Source organism: Magnolia sinica, chromosome 4 (assembly GCF_029962835.1).
Source record: "Magnolia sinica isolate HGM2019 chromosome 4, MsV1, whole genome shotgun sequence".
Taxonomy (NCBI): domain Eukaryota; kingdom Viridiplantae; phylum Streptophyta; class Magnoliopsida; order Magnoliales; family Magnoliaceae; genus Magnolia; species Magnolia sinica.
This window is the reverse complement of record NC_080576.1, coordinates 37,298,211-37,316,462: the sequence shown is the minus strand read 5'-3', so window position 1 is coordinate 37,316,462 and position 18,252 is coordinate 37,298,211. Positions and strand designations below refer to the sequence as shown.

General features: G+C 42.0%; 1 protein-coding gene and 1 long non-coding RNA gene across 4 annotated transcripts; both read left to right on the top strand.

Moving 5' to 3' along the window:
• Nucleotides 1-304: 304 nt before the first annotated feature.
• Nucleotides 305-17,750, top strand: LOC131243032 (uncharacterized). 3 transcript variants are annotated; one of them, XM_058242087.1, is made up of 6 exons: nt 309-459; nt 713-856; nt 3,126-3,701; nt 5,556-6,051; nt 7,378-7,459; nt 17,197-17,750. In XM_058242087.1, the coding sequence occupies exons 1-6, from the start codon at nt 435-437 to the stop codon at nt 17,398-17,400; spliced, it is 1,527 nt and encodes a 508-aa protein (XP_058098070.1). In that variant the 5' UTR covers nt 309-434; the 3' UTR covers nt 17,401-17,750. The 3 variants fall into 3 exon arrangements, with proteins under 3 accessions (XP_058098072.1, XP_058098070.1, XP_058098071.1); XM_058242088.1 differs by lacking the exon at nt 309-459 and adding an exon at nt 1,086-1,229 and having other exon boundaries at nt 720-856; XM_058242089.1 differs by lacking the exon at nt 17,197-17,750 and having other exon boundaries at nt 305-459; nt 7,352-7,459.
• On the top strand, nt 1,225-1,746 carry LOC131243033 (uncharacterized). The gene is made up of 2 exons (XR_009169818.1): nt 1,225-1,315; nt 1,402-1,746. It is a non-coding gene; the product is annotated as an uncharacterized LOC131243033 (long non-coding RNA).
• Nucleotides 17,751-18,252: the final 502 nt, after the last annotated feature.

The window sequence follows — 18,252 nt, the reverse complement described above, 5'->3', positions numbered from 1 at the left end:
TTTAGGTATGATTTTTAATGACTATCCATGCTTAATTAGGTTGGTAGTCGGTGCCTTCGAGTTACTGTTCTAAAATGAGCTGAAAAAATGAATGAACGGCGTAGATAAATCGCATAAGCCACGGTGGGACCACGGAACCGACGTACAGAAGGGGCCACGGCCGAATCCAAGTCCCCCTCCGTACGGTCAATCACTACGGGTCACTTCCCCCCGAAACACAAACCATAGTGGCAACATAGTAATTCCCTTCAAACCCAGAGGCAGTATTCTTGTTACCCTTCAGTTTAAAATCACTTTCAAAAATAATTATTCTCTCTCTCTTGCAACTCACGGCAAAGCAAAATGCGGCAGCAGCAGCGACTGGAGCAGACCAGCTTCCCCCCTTTGAATCGCTTCTTCTAGACGCAACAAAAAGAAAGCGAGAAAAATCCCAAATGGATTACGAAAGGATCGAAAAACCTCAGGTACGGCCTTTTCATTCTCTCATTTTTCCGTTTTGTCTCTCTCTCTCTCTCTCTCTCTTCATATTTCATTTCGTAATCCTTCGATCCGTCAAATCACTTCTTGCCACTTCGAATTCTCTGAAAATCTCCTCGAATTTCGCATCTTCTGCTCGAGTTTCATCGGAATCGTTTTTTATTTCTTTCGGGGCGTTTGAGTGTTTGAATCTCTCGGAATCGAGATCGAGATCGTTTCGGTTTGTCTGTGGTACAGGGAGCAGGAGGATTCTCTCCAAGCAAACTAAGGATGATGCTTCTGGGAGTGGAGAAGAAGAGGAAGGAAGAGGAAGATATTGTGTCGGCATCAGTGGCGGCATTCTCGTTGAGATCAGAAGGTGCTGAGATGGATGATAGAGGTGAGTGATTCCTTTTTCTCCTTCGGATTTTGCGTTTGTTAGATGAAATTATTTTAGGGTTTTGAGGCAGGCTGCTGGCGCTTCTCTAGCACATCCATTGCTCCGTTGTGGTGATTGGAGCCGTTGATCTGTGGGCCACCTTGGAACCAGCATCCAATGGCCGGATTTTTACGAAATTTGATGTACTGAAAGTCATATAGTCTGATGGTAGGCTACTTTTGCGCTATAGTTTGTGTTTGCGGTGGGCCATCATCAGATCAGTGCTTTCGATCGCCCTAATTGATTGCCACATGTACGGTGCGGATGCTACAGACGCCAACAACTATCTCTAGCAAGAGTTACCATCATTACTACTCAGCCAGCGACCTTACAGGTGGGTCCACTTACTGCTATACAAAATGTGATCCACCGAACGTGGGTGATCATCTTGGGTGGTTTTTCTTCAAACGTTTTTTTAAGGTTAGCAATGCAGAAGTTAATGTAGTCTGATAGTCTGATAGTCCTCGAGTTATGGGATATGAGCTATGCTTGTGCTGGCCCACCAGATTAACAGCTTTGATTGCCCCAAACAGTCATCGTGTCTAGTGGAGATACTGAAGATAAGTGAGCAACCATATCTTGCAAGGATTGCAGGGAAATGCTGTGCTTGATCAGCGACTGTTTACGTGGGCTCACCTTATGGGTTGTTTAGATGCCTGTAAAGTTTGAAGTTGTTACACTTCACACTTAGGGCCTGTTTGGATTACCAATTACCGCTGTAGTGTACTGTAATTTGTGGTAAATGAGTAGTGATTATCTCTACCATGGTAGTCAGAGGTAAAACAGAGTAGTGGTTGTACCCAGGGCTCCTTCAGATCCACTTCTAGCCGGTAAAGCATTTTCAGTTGTTAGATATATGTAGATGTAATTTTCTCACTATGTATTGTAATTTTCTCAATATGTATTATATCCACACCATCTATCCATTTTGCTGTATCATTTTAGGACATGTCTTCAAAAATGAGGAAGATCCAACGCTTCTGTGGACCCCAAGAAGTTTTCAATGGGAGGCGTTTAATCCCACTGCTTTCTGTGGTATGGTCCATTTTTGCTTTGGATTGACCTCATTTTTTTTTAAAAAAAATCTTAGTCCATAAAATGATCACGCAAGACGGACGGACAATGTGGATATAACACATACATCATGGTAGGGCCCATGAAACTATGCCACATCAACACACCTCCCCTGATCCATTTTCTGCCGTGATTCTGGAAGATTACCATGATTTGGCAGTTGGTAATATCCAATCAAAAGTAAGATGTAATGATGTGACTTTTAAGATGTAATAATGTGAGTTTTACACCACATTACTGTGATAGTAGTAGGTCCAAACAGGCCCTCAAAAAGAGTTTTAGGTGGAAACTGTTTACACGCTATTCTGTTTAGCTTTTAAGTGGTAATCTGTTTACAGTAAACATATTATGTGTTTGGCTCTTCTATAAAGTACGTACAAGGTATAAAGTTGGTATTCACACAACATTTGAGCTTGGAGCAGTAAATCTCACTAAAAAGGATTTGATTTTTATTCGGCCCTATGAGATCATCAAAGTATGCACTATGGATGGACTGGATGTCCTGCACCCATCACACTGGGCCTCGCACAATCCAGAAGGGTTTTAACGTGGGCGTTCTATCCCAGATATCCCTTGATGTGGCCCATCTGATGATCAATCGAGCTGTTTTTTCTCGGGGCCATAGGAGAGATCAAGGATGCACGTGATGGACAAATTGAATGTACTGCACGCATCATTGTGGGCCTCACATCATGAGTGTGTATCAATTACTGTGTTATGTTATGTATAATGTCTTTTTAGTTGTGAAGACTAATATGTAAGGCAAATTTTGCCATCCAAAAACCTGCTTATAAAGTGTTTAACTGTAACCTTTTTACAACTAAGGATTTTACAGGCATCCAAATGAACCCTTCGGTCCTTACTGTTTCATTTGGTGTCCCTATTGTGAACGAGTCATTGCCTAAAATCTCCTCAGATGAATTTTTCCTGGTTAAATATGGACCTTTGCTAGAATTGTCCGCTTGCTCCTAAACCGTCTTATCCATCTCCATGGAGGGATGTTTTTTGGCATGGTTCATCCATGATGGGGCCCAAGAGATGAATGGAATGGATTGTTGAAAGGCGGCCCTCCTGTATAGTTGCTTGGTTGAGCAAAGAGTGTTTTCTTGTATTATAAGTAACTCTAATATTTTTCAATTGATGCAATTCTCTTTAGGCGTTAGCATTTCTGAGAACTGCAAAGATGTAGACATTGTAAGCATAACAATGGCCGAGAATTTAGACTCTGAGATGGCCACCGATCATAGATTGAAAGAACGTGTTTTAGCTAATTCAAGAATTAGAGCTCAAGACGATGGTTGTCTGGATTATGATAGTGGCATCGACAATGTGAGTGTGTCATCGTCATCAGCCTTTGAGTTTCAGAAGGCAGAACGGGCCCCACATAGGTTGCCTTTCACACCGTTCTCCAAACCGGCACCATCAAAATGGGATGATGCGCAGAAGTGGATTGCAAGTCCCTCATCGAACCGGCCAAAAACCGGGCAATCTCAGGTACAGGGAGGGCAGGCAACGACTCGGAAAACGGGTTTGCTTGGGAATCGACAATCTGCTACGAAGGTTGTCGTTGAAGTTCCAGACCAGAGGGTCGTTGCTGCAGAAGAGGTGGATACGAAAAGGATTGATCCAAATCAAGCTAAGAGGGTGAATTGGGTGCCTGATCCTTACCCAGTGGCAGATTCGTATGTGAAGCCTGCACTCATAATAGAGAATTCAGTTGCAGATTCAGCGAGTAAGCATGCAATCTTTTCTTATCTTAGTTAAAGATGGTATGTCACAATTAACCATATGATCCTTCAAGCCTTTTGTTGATTTGTAACATGATCACCTTTTCCAGTTGGGCACGTGAATGAGAATGTGTTTGGTTGCTTTTATGTGTGTGTGTGTGTGTGTGTAATATAGAAGAGAGAGAGAGAGAGAGAGAGAGAGAGAGAGAGAGAGAGAGAGGGGAATGAATGCTCACCTGTGCACCTTATTACATGAGCACCCGTGTGCACCTTTGCACATGTGTCTTAGGCATAGAATCTAAACAGTCCCTTGAAACTTTATGGTCCCAATTTTCAGCTCGATCCAAAACTCTAGTGGGCCATAGAAAAGAGAAATGCAAATCAAGGGAGGAAAATTTTTCCTTTTTCCATGGCCCACCAGAGTTTTGGATCAGGCTAAAAGTTGGGCTAGTGAGGTTTCAAGGGGTCCACATCACGTGGACCGTTCAGATTTTGTGCCTAAGACATGTGTGCAAAGGTGCGCATGGGTGCTCACGTAAGAAGGTGCACAGGTGAGCATTCCTCTCTCTCTCTCTCTCTCTCTCTCTCTCTCCCTCTATATATATATATATATATTTCTCGGCTTAGTAATTCCCTAGTTTTACAAAAAAAAAAACATGTTTGGTTTGCAGTTTTTTGTTGGTTCATACATTTCCCAAGAGTTCCATTCCCCAACTTTTCCGCCAAAAACTTGCCTCAGCTAAAAACAGGGAAATAAAAAACCTAGAGAATTCAAACAGGATTATAGACTTTTCCCAGGCTTTTTGGGAAACCTACTGTATGAAGCAAGCAAAATTTAATCATTATTCAGGAAATACTAGGCCACATTTCTCAGGAATCATAAAAACCAGGGAATGAATTCCCCATCAAGCAAACATGTTTGTTTGTTTGTTTCTTTCAATTTTTTATTTTTTTTTCTGATGCTATTTTTGTGAGCAATCATCTAGAGAGGAACTCTCATACCAAATAACATCGTGATTTGTTTTCAAAGCCACCTGTTCTTGTTCATATAATCAGACAGCTATCTGGGGTTGGGATTAGCATCCCAGATAGGAGTGGGGTGTTGGTCTCTCATCCTTGATTGCCTGGCAGTTGGTTTCCCCTAGCAAGTGTTGGAGTCATTGTCCCCACAATTGACATGCATATGTTCAACATAGAACAGTTCTAGGCGAGTCTCCCATTTGTCGTGGTGTGTATTCTATACAGAACCATTTCTCTAATCACATATTATATATGAATTGTGTGTGTGTGTGTGTGTGTGTGTGTGTGTGTGTGTGTGTGTGTCACTACTTTTTGGGTACTACTTGCACATGGAGCACGTGTGTGTGTGTCACTATTTTTTGGGTACACTTGCACATGGAGCACACTTAAAGAGTCAGCGCAAGCATCTCCCATCATTTAAATATGGTTGTTGGGAATCTGGCAAGAATCTCGAGATTTGAAATTTCAATTGCTAATTTTGAAATGCATATTATGATTCCTGCATCCTTCTTGTGCATACACTCTTGGTACATGCTTTGTGATTTCATGAATACATCACGGTGGGCCCCATTTTCCCTAACACTACTGTAAGTTATGGTAATGTCAGCACTATAGGATGTTTCTCCTTTCATGAACATATGATGATGACAACAGGACAATGCCTGGAAAGAAAGTAGTTGGTAAATTTGGGAATTTCCATGCAGTTCCATTTTGAAGGGTTGTCAAAAATCAAAGGTCGATAATTTGTGGATTTGATTGGAAATTTAGAGGGACTATGAATTGCAGTAAAAGGAACTTAAGGTTCATTTATTTATTCTCCGTGTGTCTAATTTGTGCAGTTAGTCTGAGTCGGCATGATTCATCCGTATCTCTCCATAGTGCTACAACATATATTCCACCTCCATCAACAGTTAGGTCTGTGTCCATGAGAGACATGGGTACTGAAATGACTCCTATTGCTAGCCAAGAGCCTTCTAGGACTGGAACTCCTGTGAGAGCAACGACACCAATACGCAGCCCCAATTCTTCAAGGCCGTCCACTCCCAGAAGAGCCGCACCAGCTTCATCTCCTGTTGCTTCAGTTCATTGCCAAGATGATCTTAACAAAAAGGAGCTGTCAGAGAAAGAACTACAGATGAAAACTAGACAAGAGATCATGGTTCTTGGAACACAGCTTGGGAAAATGAATATTGCAGCCTGGGCAAGTAAAGAAGAGGAGGACAAAGATGCATCGACTTCACTTAAGACTGTTGCTGCGGACCAGCTGGCTAAAAGTGTCATCGAGACCCGTGCAGCAGCTTGGGAGGAGGCAGAGAAAGCCAAGTACATGGCCAGGTTATTGGTTTTACTCTAATCTTATGTGCTGACTTCTTTTAATGCGACAGATCTTTCTATTTTGATTGAACATATCTATACCATAGGATAGGGAGAAATTGTGGCCTTGTGGGGGCTAACACACAACCCCCCCCCCCCCCAAGGCCATAGTTAATGATCCGATTGACTTTGAAAACAAAAACATATTTAGAGTGTTTAAATCATATTTTGGTAAGTAGGCATGGTACTTGTAGAGGTAGGATGTGAGCCACTACCTCTCTTCACAATAAATTAGAGTTAGGGTAAAAGAAACTATATGGAACCTGACATTGTGCATGTGTATAGATTTATATACTCTAAGTACCATACTTTGGTAATACTATGGGACTTTGTTAGAGTTTTTCAATCTATACACATGCACAATGTTAGTACGAGTGCCATATAGGTGCCTCAATACAAATAACCAAATTGTAGGCCCTATTATTTATGACTGATATCCTAGAATATAGTTGCGCAAAGTGTGAAACAAAGCAGCACTGGAGTCGGGTGTGGGTGCAGGCAGCATCTGTTTTACAATGTTAGCCAGCATAAACAGCCAGGAGGAGGGAGCGGGGGTCTGATTCTGAAGTGCAACTTGAGGTGGGAGTGGCACCTAGGTAGAAGGTTCGTGCAACAAGGTCCTAGAAATCACAATGACCAGATGATACTAATGTGTAATTGTGAGCCATCGTATCAATGGTTAAGATGATTTTCTTTTTTTCAGCAGTTCAAATTCATCAAACAAATATGAAATAATAAGGGATCATGAATCTTCAATCCATCTGAAATTCTGCCCATCTCTTCTCCCGCTGGGGCATATGATTTGGACAGTTGACAGTTCAAAGTCGTTAAACAAATATGAAATATTAAGGGATCATGAATGTTCAATCTATCCGAATTTTTGTCCATCTCTTCTCATTTGGGGCTCATGATTTGGACGGTTAACAGTTCAAATTCATCAAACAAATATGAAATAATAAGGGATCGTGAATGTTCAATCCATCTGAAATGTTGTCCATCTCATCGCCACTGGGGCCTATGATTTGGACAGTTTGCATTTAGACACATATATGCCACATGTACAATGCTTGTGTAAGCATATGAGTAGTCATGATCTACGAGCCTTGGGAAAGCCTCCGCACGGTTGAGTATGATGCGCCTGCCTTTTTCTAGTTTCTAAATAACGAATCTTCGTACAAGTTGGTATTGCCGTATCAGCATGGCCACTGATCATGTGCTTGACTTTTCTCTAATAACAACTCTATTTGTATATGCGGTTCAGATGATGAACTATGGCACACTTTTCAGGTTTAAACGTGAAGAAATCAAAATACAAGCATGGGAAAATCATCAAAAAGCAAAGACAGAAGCCGAAATGAGGAAAATTGAGGTATTGCTTATGATTCTACACCAAACTAGGCCATGTTTTCGATGTTGGTTATCTGTATGGCTCTTTTTATTTTATGGAACTGTAGTACTTCCTCAGAAGGCAGGCATCTGCACTGGTTGGTTAACTTCAGTTCAATTCCTTCTTGATAGATCGCCAAATGCTTTGGTCCTGAGAATCCTCAACAAAGACCAAATGACTAAGGGGCTGTTTGGCATCTCTACTAATAAGTGCTTGCTTGCTTATTTATATATTAAAAAAAAGTCCTTTTTTTTTTCCTTTCAAAAATAGTTTGTTTGGTAGTGGTCTATTTTACATTTATTTGTTTTTAGACATAACGGTTTGGGCGAACGGCTTGAGTTGTGGGCATCATGGACGATCCTTTACAATCTCTTTCTAACAGGTGGGCCCACATGATGAACGGCCCATATTGAAGGTGGGCTCACATGATGGATGGTTGACATCAAAGGTTGGCCCACATGGTGAATGGTCCACAACAAAGTGGGCCCGCATAATGGTTAGAGTCGGCTTTACATGTTGGATGGCCCACATTGTGGCCCCGCATGATGGACAGTCCACATCAAGTGGACCCCGCCTGATGGATGGTCCACATCCAAGGTCTCGCATGATGGATGGTGCATATCCAAAGTGGCACAACATGATGGATCATCCACATGAAAGGTATGCCCCACATGATGGATGATGGACATCAAAAGTGGGCCCCACATGATGGGTGGCCCACATAAAAAGTGTGGTCCCGCATGATGGACGGCGTACATCAAGTAGGCCTTACCTGATGGATGACCCACATCAAAGTGGGCTCCACAATGGACTGTCCACATCAAAGGTTGGCCCCTAATGATGAATGACCCACATCCAAGGTAGGCCCCACATGATGGACAACCCACTTCGAAGGTGGACACCACATGATGGATACATCAAATGCGGGCTCCCGTGATGGGTGGTGGACATTGAATGGCCCCACATGAAGGACAATTAACATTGATGATAAGCCCCACATGATGGATGACCTACATCAAGGTGGGCCCCACATAATGGATGGTCCACATTAAAGGTCGGTCCCCAACGATGAATGGTCTATGTCCAAGGTGGGCCCTACATGATGGACAACCCACTTTGAAGGTTAGGCCCACACGATGGAAGGTTTGGCTTTTGTATAGACTTAATAGTTTTGGAGAATATGTGTGTGTGTGTGTGTATCTTCACATTGGGGTGGGGTGGCCCATGAGGTGTGGCTTGTGAGATGCAGGATGGCCATGGGGTAGGTCCCATCGTAGGACTCTGTGAGATGTGGGGTAGTCCACGGGGAGGTCTTGGTCGGGCAGCCTAGGAGGGCTAGGATAAGGGATATTCCGGTGCTTCCCCAACAATTCTGGAGCTTTTGGTGTGTTGGCCAGTACTCCTTGCATCAAGTGATTTAGAGCAAGAAACCAGTGTTCGAGTTTCCTTATGGGACATGCGAGATGCAGGATGGCCATTGGGTGGGTCCCATAGGCCTGTAAGACTGGGTGGGTCCCACTATGGGACCCATGAGATGCGGGGTAGCCCATGGGGAGGTCTTGGTTGGGTAGCCTTGGAGGGCTCAGGATAAAGGGATTTTCCGGTGCTTCCCCAACAACTCTAGAGCTTTTGATGTGTTGACCAGTACTCCTTGCATGTATGTATGTATGCATGCATACATGCATGTATGTATGCATGAGTAATGCTAACACACAACTAGTTGGATGTCCAACTAATTGGTGCGTGGGGCCCACCATGGTGTTTGTATGACTTCTTGCCCATTTGGCATGGTTGTCCAACCATGAAAATGGGATGCTCCAAAAATCAGGTCAATTCAACTATTAGGTGAGGCACATCGTATAATAACTATGAACAACCACTAAAAAAACTCTATATTCATGTGGGATGCATCTAATGGTTGGATTGACTTGATTTTTAGGGCATTCCTTTTTCATGGTGGGACAACCATTGCTACACTGATAAGATGTCATACAAACACCATGGTGGGCCCCACACACCAACTAGTTGCATGTGAACATCTTTGTGTGTGTGTGTGCGCTCCCATGCAATGTTTTAGATATCCGCTAATATATCCCACAATATATCTTGTATCCCACTTGTGCAATACGAAACACATAGGTAGTGCCAATATACCCCACATGTTCGATTCGATGAACATTTTCAATTTTCGATCCTTTTTTTTTTTTTTTTTTTTTTGTGGGGGGGGTTGAAATTATGTTAAATTAGTGTCAAATGGTTATAAATCCATTGGTTCTTCATGTTTTGCATGAAAAATTATGGAGTTGGAGTTTTGATTTCGATATCCATTGATTCTTCATGTTCTTCATTTTTTATTTCGAAAATTTCCTTCAACCAGCTGTCAATTGAGACTAATTTCAGAGTACTTAGGAGTGTTTGGTGAAATGATCATCACATACACTCTAAATGTGTTATGCATTCAACTTGAATATAGTTGCATTAGTTCAATCAAACAATGTATAGCTTAGGACCCTATACAAAGGAAACCTATTATGTGCACTTCTTTTTTTAGATGTTATCATTTAAAAGTGTCTATTAAGGTCTTTTTTTTAACAATCCCTGAAGTTTCATTGAAAAATCCAACAAATTTCCTAATGTTTCTCAAAAAGTGTGATAAATTACCCAATACAAACGATACATCCCATGTGATAACTGATATGTATCTGTATCCTAAGGATACAATACGTAACACGATAGTGATATTTTGAACACTGCCCCCATGAGAATTGTAATGCCGTGAAGCTTATAGTGTGAACACTCGGGCATTCTTGGGGTGGCCCACGCTTTGATGTGCACGTGAAATCCAATCCGACCAACAGGTGTGTCAGCTCATGTTAGGCCTAGGGATCAAAGTTCAGGCTGATTCGTGATTCAGGTGGGCCTCACCTTAGGGGAACACCGAATAGGACAACGCCCACCCTTCCAATTGTTTCCCTTAGTGTAGCCACCTGAATCACTGATGGACCTGAGGCTAACATGTGGTGGCTCATCTGTTGGTTGGAGTAGAAGTCACAAACACAACACAGTGGGTCCCCTATAAAATCAAGGGTGGGTTAGCCCTCCTAACTGTTTCAGTTGTTGTGGCCCACCTGAATCATGAATGGGCCTAATTTTTGGGCCTTGGGCCTAACATGGGGTGACGCATCTGATGGCCGAAGTGGATGTCCCATTCACATCATGGTTGGCCTTGAATAAAATCAATGGTGGGTGTCCCTCTCCCAATTGTTTTCCATGGTGTGGCCCACCTGAATCATGGATCCGGCTGAACTTTGGTCTGTGGACCTAACATGAGCTGACACCTCTGATGGTCGGAGCAGATTTCATGTGCACATCACCATGTGGGCCACCCCAAGAATACCCAAGAGCTTGCATGTTAAGCTCCCTGTGCTACAGTTTGCAGGGGAGCATTGCTCTCTCTCTCTCTCTCTCTCTCTCTCTCTCTCTCTCTCTCTCTCTCCCCAAGCGTCTTGACTCACTCAGTAGCTTAAACACAACATGCCACCCAGAATTTGCAACAACAACGGTGTTCACAAGCCTTCAGCTCTATTGGAGTATTGTATTTAATAATAGATGGTAACACAAGTTGCAACAACAACGGTGTTCACAAGCCTTCAGCTCTATTGGAGTATTGTATTTAATAATAGATGGTAACACAAGTTCCTTATGGCATCAAGTATCATTTTGATTGAAGCCTGATAATTGTTTGTCTTTCTGGTTGTGTTTGGCATGTACATGAGGAACTTTGTTTTTGAAAAGTCACATATTATATCAATAAATGAAGGAGAGTACAAAAAAGTAGACTGCACCGCCGAGGGAGCTACACAGACTACTACGAACCTAAAAACAGCAAATTGTCCTTTAATTTTTCTACGTTAACAGCCCATTCAACAACTAGCAATCTAGCTCTAGTAGCGACATAATCTGCTGATTTGGAAATCCTGTTAAAACATCTGCGATTTCTTTCTTCCCAAACAGCCAACCAGACAGCGAGAAGCAACATTCTCCATAGCGACAACTTAGTCTTCTCGAAAGAGATACCATGCCAAGCCTTTAAAAAGCTTCCAGCTGTAATTGGGGCTGCCCAGTTCATTTCAAGACAAGAGAGAATATCCTTCCAAATATGGCTGGTGTTACCATCTATTAAATATGATATTCCAATAGAGTTTGAAGGCTTGTGAACGCTGCTGTTGTTGCAAATTCTGGGTGGTATGTTGTGTTTACTGAGTCAAGATGCTTGGATACAACAATGGTTGTGCAATCCCATTTGTGTTTAGTTAGTCTGGAGATTCCCTTGTGGTCCTTTTCTCAGTGAGAAAGTCTCAAGTGTTTCTTATCAACATGTTCCTCAACAAAATTGCAGACCATTGGATGTTATGCTTGTGAAGAAATCCATGTATGTCAGCTGTTACATTTACAAATGAAACATTCTATTGACCACTAACCATGAACATGGTAGTGCAGGGAACCCTTCTTCAAAAAAGATCCATTGTTCTTGCACTTTACACAAATTAGATAAACCAATTAATACTACTGATTACACCAAACTTTTTGGATGTTGCACAGTCCGGTTCCTTTTGGGTCCAGGTCTCATTTTTGAGGACCCAAACCTAGTTCCAATGCCTTGGTTTCGAGTCAAGTTTGGGGTGGTTCCAGGTTGAGTCCATGTTAAATAAGGGCATTTACCTGGTTAGGGCCTGAATGGAAGGATTAGATCACACACATGTATGCCACTTTGACACATGCTCGATGTACACTATGGATTCTCTTACAACCATGCAGCTTAGCAAGCCTCATTACGTTGTCAGAGTAATTAATATAACATTACTATTGAAATTAACTGGAACGTACCCAGTCCTGTCTCGACCAGATTTTGACCAAGTCCAAGATAGTGGACTCAACTCGAACCTTGAATAGACCCATTTTTTATTGGGTCCAAATGGCAGATCCAAACTTGACCCGATTACTAAACAGGTGCTTGAAATTGGATTGAGACCCATTAAAATTGTGTTGGGCCCATTGAGTACTAGGGGTGGCAATGGGTGGGTTGGGCCAGGTTGGCCTTGGCTGAGCTTTAGAGCCATAAGCCCTGGCCCAAGCCCTAATGGGCTAAAGAGGCCCTGTCCCTTGCCCTAGAGGGCCGGGTAGGGCTAGGCCTGGCCAGGGCCAGCCTTGTAAGTTAAAAATAAGTTACATTATGCTACATATACAATTGGTGTACAATTGTGCTTATGAACCATCATGCTCTTCCAGATAATCGAAGTTCTTCTGTGGCACACCACACCTCCATCAAATCTATCAAATAAGAACATTCATCAACCAAGCGTATTCCTTACCCAATTATCAACCATATGCGTGGACTTAAATATGTGCATCAATATATTGTTCACCATCTAAAGTGGGTGGGATTCCCAATTTGGATAATTTATAAGTGCTTATGTATCATCCATAACACTCTACTAGAGTATCAAAGTTCTTCATATTACTGCATACACTAGTATATGAACTCTATTGTCTGTGTTACTAATATGAATGTACCATATAGAAATACTAGGGAAATGGGCCAATCTAGGCCATTCATCATTGGCCTTGGTCTAGCTTGGCCCAAACAAGAGGCCTAGATTTTAAGCCATAGCCCAACCCTTGCAAGTTTAGTAGCCTAAGTAATGCAGGGGCATTTTCACATCGGGCTTGAGTGGGGTGGCCTGTGGGATGCAAGGGCACACTCAGGGTGGGTGGCTCGTGTGAAGTGGAAGTGGAACCCATATAAAGTGGGGCCCACGAGGAGGGTTCGGCCGAGGTCCTAACCCATGCGAGGTGGGTCTTGAGCTATGAGATAAAGGGATTGATTCACCATGCTCTATCAGTTCGAGCTTTTAGAGCAAGTGGTTAGTTGTCCTGCATCAAAGTGGTTTCAGAGCGGGAGGTCTCGTGTTTGAGACTCCTTACCGAGGGTGATTAATTCAGGAGCATTTTCACACCGGGCTCGAGTAGGGTAGCCTGTGGGATGCAGGGGCACACTCGGGGTGGGTGACCTATGTGAAGCGGAACCCACGTGGAGTAGGGCCCACGAGGGGGGTGTGGCCAAGGTCTTAACCCATGCTATGTGGGGCCTGGGCTATGGGATAAAAAGGGAATGATTCACCATGCTCTATCAGTTCAAGCTTTTATAGCAAGTGCTTAGTTGTCCTACATCACTAAGCCTAACCCTTCAGCGTTGGGTCAGGCAGCCTGGCCCATTGCCACCCCTATCAGATACCCATAGGTCTTGTACCCATTAACACCAACAAAATCACCTAACACCTAACAAATGCGCCTAACAACCTTATGGGAAGGATGTTAATAGATGGCCCGACCCCTAAGCTTAGGTTTAGATTCAAGTTTTTGCCAACAATTTGGACAACAACTGAACGACTCAAAATACTGTGGATTGTGCATTGTGTGGAGTGATCATGCAATCATCAACTAAGCCTTGTCCCAGCTAATTGGGGTTGGCTACATGAATCTTTTTCCACCATCCTACTCTTTCAAGGGCCATAACTTTAGTTTGACGATAGGTCATCAAGTCTTTTCTTACTACCAACACCCACGTCCTTGGGTTTTCCCCTTGCCTTTTTAGAGTCTTCAACTTATATTAACTCACTTGTTCTAATCGGCATATTTTTGTCTTCGTTGCACATGACTAAACAATCTAATTCTACTTCCCTTCATCGTATTACCTATTGGTGGTACTCCTACATTCTCTAGAAAGCAATTGTTTCTAATTCTATCATTGTCTTGCCATTCATCTATCTCAACATCCTAATTTCAACTAAATTCATCCTATGAATTTGTTGTTCCTTAACTGTCCAACATTGTCTTGTAAAGCAAAGCTGGTCTTATAGCCATCCTATAAAATTTCCCTTTTAGTTTGAGTGGTACATGAGGATCTTTGATCACATAGAACTCTAGAGGCACATCTCCATTTGTCCCACCCCACTCCAATTCTATGGGAAATCTCTCCACTCATTAAAGCTCCAGAGGCACACCTCCACATCCTTCTCAATCTCTCCACCCATTAATTATCGATCCAATACATCGGAAGTGGTCATTTTGGGGAACTTTTTAGTCAACAATGTAACTAATACTTCATTCCTACTCCTATTGTTACTAAAATTGCACTTTATATACTCTATTTTAGTTCAACTAATTTTAAATCCTTTAGATTCTAAAGCACCCCTCTATAAATCTAGCTTTGTGTTTACAACCTCCCTCGTCTTGTCAATCAAAACTATGTCATCTACAAACAACATACATCATAGGATCTCTTCCTATAAATGCCTCGTTAACCCATCCATAACCAATGCAAAAAAAGGCACGGGTTCAATGCCAACCCCTAGTGCAATCCTACAATAATTGGGAAGTCACTTGTCTCTCCACCAGTGGTGAACATTTGTCATACTCTGTTATACCTATTCTTAACCATGTCAATATATCCTCTTGAAACTCCTTTCCTTCCCAACCCCCACTAGATTAACTTTGTAGGGCCCTATCATAAGCTTTCTCTAATAAAATAAAGACCATGTGTAGATCCTTTCTCCTCTACCTATAAATCTCTATCAATTGTCTGAGTAGGAAAATAGCTTCAGTGGTAGATCTCCTTGGCATGAAACCAAATTGATTTTCTGATACATTCATCTCATGTTGTAGTCTTTGCTCAATCACTCTTTCCCAAAGTTTCATAATACGTCTCATAAGGTATCCCACGATAGCTAGTGCAGCTCTATATATCTCCTTTATTTTTATAAATAGGTACAACAATACTTTTCCTCCATTCACCTGACATTTTCTTTGATTTTACAATCTTGTCAAACAACTTTATCAATCAAAATAACCTAGTATCTCTCATACACTTCCAAACCTGTATTGGCATACCATCTGGTCTAAGGGCCTTTTCCAAACCTGTATTGTTGTTTTCACTTACCTCAAGGGAAGTACTGCTTGTTCTGTCTGTGTTAGGCAGCAGGGGGTAGCCCATTCAGCTGGCCAGAGAAACTCCCATCTCATCCTGATTCACCACCAACAACCCCCTGTTGATGTGCTTCTACCTCTGCCCAACTTCAAGCCAACTGCTGGTGTTGAGGGTTGTCTTCCTCCATTTCTTCTTCCTACCTGGAAATGCATTCCCTCCTCAAAATTCCTTGCACAATTCATTAAGCTCTTGCCAACCTCCAATAATATTACCATGCTATCATCTGGTTAGGTGTTCCTTCTTGGAACTCTTTGTGATTAGGCTTGCAACTAGGGTTTTTATCTGACATTTTTCCTCTCTACACATCACAGAAATCTATTTGGCTTCCTCCTTGTAGTACATGCGGAAAGCTTGTATCATAGTGCTTGGGACTGTTGATAGGGCTATAGGCAAAAATTACCATGATTTGACAACTCTGACATGCAGTCATGAAGTTTGCAGGCTGAATGTGGACTGTTACTTTCTTTGAGCCAACCTTTCCTTTGTGCAGGCCCCTGTTGATGAATGCACACTCCAATCCACTTGATTTGGATATGACTCATCCACATGGTGTCTCACTAGGTCCACAGTCCTGATCGTTGCTTGTAGAGCTGCATAGAACTACAAAGTCAGCCACCTGAGGAAAATGTCTTGATTGTAGCATATGCTCAGCATCTGGAATCAGCATATAAAGAAGCTGTTGAATCTCATGTTTAGAGCAATGTCTGGAGTCTAGACCCATGCTAATGTACATTATTAGAAGCATGCCATTGCTTATTACAGGCAGTTAGACTGAACTGCCCATTCTTTGATTTTGGATAGACTGAGCAATTTCTCATTGCCTTGATGAGAAGTGTAAATAGCTTATTTCAATAAACATCTTTCCTCGAACTATGGAGCTAATTTCTGTAGTCCAAGATGAATCCAAGTGATCTTCACCCCTTGCAAATTTATCCTGTTTTGAGTGGTCAATCTTCTCCCATCTTCTTCAAAGATGACCATCAAGGTTGCCTTTGAGGATATGGACTCCAATGTGCAATTATTTGTGTAGTCGGGATTGAAAGAAATGCAACTGCAATTTAAGGGGTAGTTCCTAATTATGAATATACGGAAGGTCACTATCTTTTGCCATCTCCTCCTATTAATGACCTGTTTGGATTGTGGGAAAGGAAAAGAAAATGAACCACTTTTCTCATGATGGAATGTTTCACGATTTTGGTAGCATAAATAACAATGAAGGAAGACAGCAACCATTATGCCTTTCCATAATCAATTCCCCTAACATGAGATAAAGGGTAACCATTGTCTGACAAATGTTAGATTTCAACTTGCCATTCAAACAAGACCCCCCAAAATGGAATCAGTGGAAATCCCTATTTCAGTAGTGCTCATGGATTCTCGTTGGAAAATCATTACATTTTTCGTTTCTTTTCTTTACCCACAATCCAAACAGGCCCTCGATTGAGTGTGTGCCGAATTCTCCAGGGAAAAAAAGTACTAGAGCTTCTCTGAGTATATATTCAGTTGATCCACACTGGTACCCATTATTGGTAATCCAGTGTTGGCCGTTGGATTTTGCAGCTTTTAATTTATTTCAACAGCTTTCTATACCGCTCCCAAAATAAATATATAAAAGTAAAAATAAAAAAAATAAATCTAACCAACAATATTCACTGATGCCTACATCTTTCAGGTTGAGGTGGAGAGAATGAGGGGGCGGGCCCATGATAGGCTGATGAACAAGCTAGCAGCGGCAAGACACAAAGCCGAAGAGAAGCGTGCAGCGGCAGAAGCCAAAAGAAACAGGCAAGCTTCAAGAACCGAACAGCAAGCAGAGTACATCCGAAGAACCGGCCGCATCCCATCATCATTTTCTTGCTGGAATTGGTGCTTTTAAAATGCTATTAATTGGTTTCATGGAAGATGACGCCAATATGATTGTTGTGAGTTTCTGTGCTTCGAGTGTTGTAAACAGGCATATGCATATGAGCACAAGCTTTTGGCCTAATGTTGTTTCTTCCACTTGAGTCTAATTTGATCACTCTTCTTGTATAGGAGTTACGAAAAAGTGTCCCTGTTCTTTTTGTTCCATTCAACCTCAAATCTTTTTTTTTTTCCTTTTTCTTTCTTTTGTTTTTTATTTATTATTATTATTTTTTTTGGGTCAATGACTAGAAGGGTATTAAGCCGAATGTTGTAATATTTCTTGAAAAAATGATCAAGTTCAAGAAGATACTATTTCCACTATTTTCATAGATTCCTTTGTTTCTCTGTACTAACTGCAAAAAATAAGTCCTAAGCAGACCTGTTTGCAGAGGGATTGAAGAGGTGACACGTGGCATACATGTGTGTGATTCTGGACGTCGATCAGGCAAGTGAAAATGCTCTGGCCCTCAAGTAGCATGTTCTGCTTAGCAAGTCTGCTGTTTGCACGAGAGAAATGGGCTGTTCGAAGAAAGAAGACTGACAAGCCATGTTCAATGAACATGTGCAGCCCAGATCCTGCAAGCTTTTTATGTTGGCATGCTGTCCATGAATGGACTTTTCAGTCTCTCATTGTACGAACGCTGCAGCATTTCTCATTACTAAATTACAAAAGCAGAGACAACGTGCGTGCCAAGTAGCTGGATATGAAGGAATTATTTGATATGCGATCTGCGTCTTTGCGCAGTGTATGTGTTTCAATCTTGATAAGTGGGGCCCATTGTTGGATAATCCAGACGATTATCAGTTTAAGTCCCATTGCAGA

Excerpts from the sequence above, each read along its gene's own strand:
- LOC131243032 (XM_058242087.1), top strand. The coding sequence starts at position 435 with ATGGATTACGAAAGGATCGAAAAAC. Across the intron at positions 6,052-7,377 it reads AAAGCCAAGTACATGGCCAG|GTTTAAACGTGAAGAAATCA; the intron begins GTTATTGGTTTT and ends CACACTTTTCAG. Across the intron at positions 7,460-17,196 it reads CCGAAATGAGGAAAATTGAG|GTTGAGGTGGAGAGAATGAG; the intron begins GTATTGCTTATG and ends TACATCTTTCAG.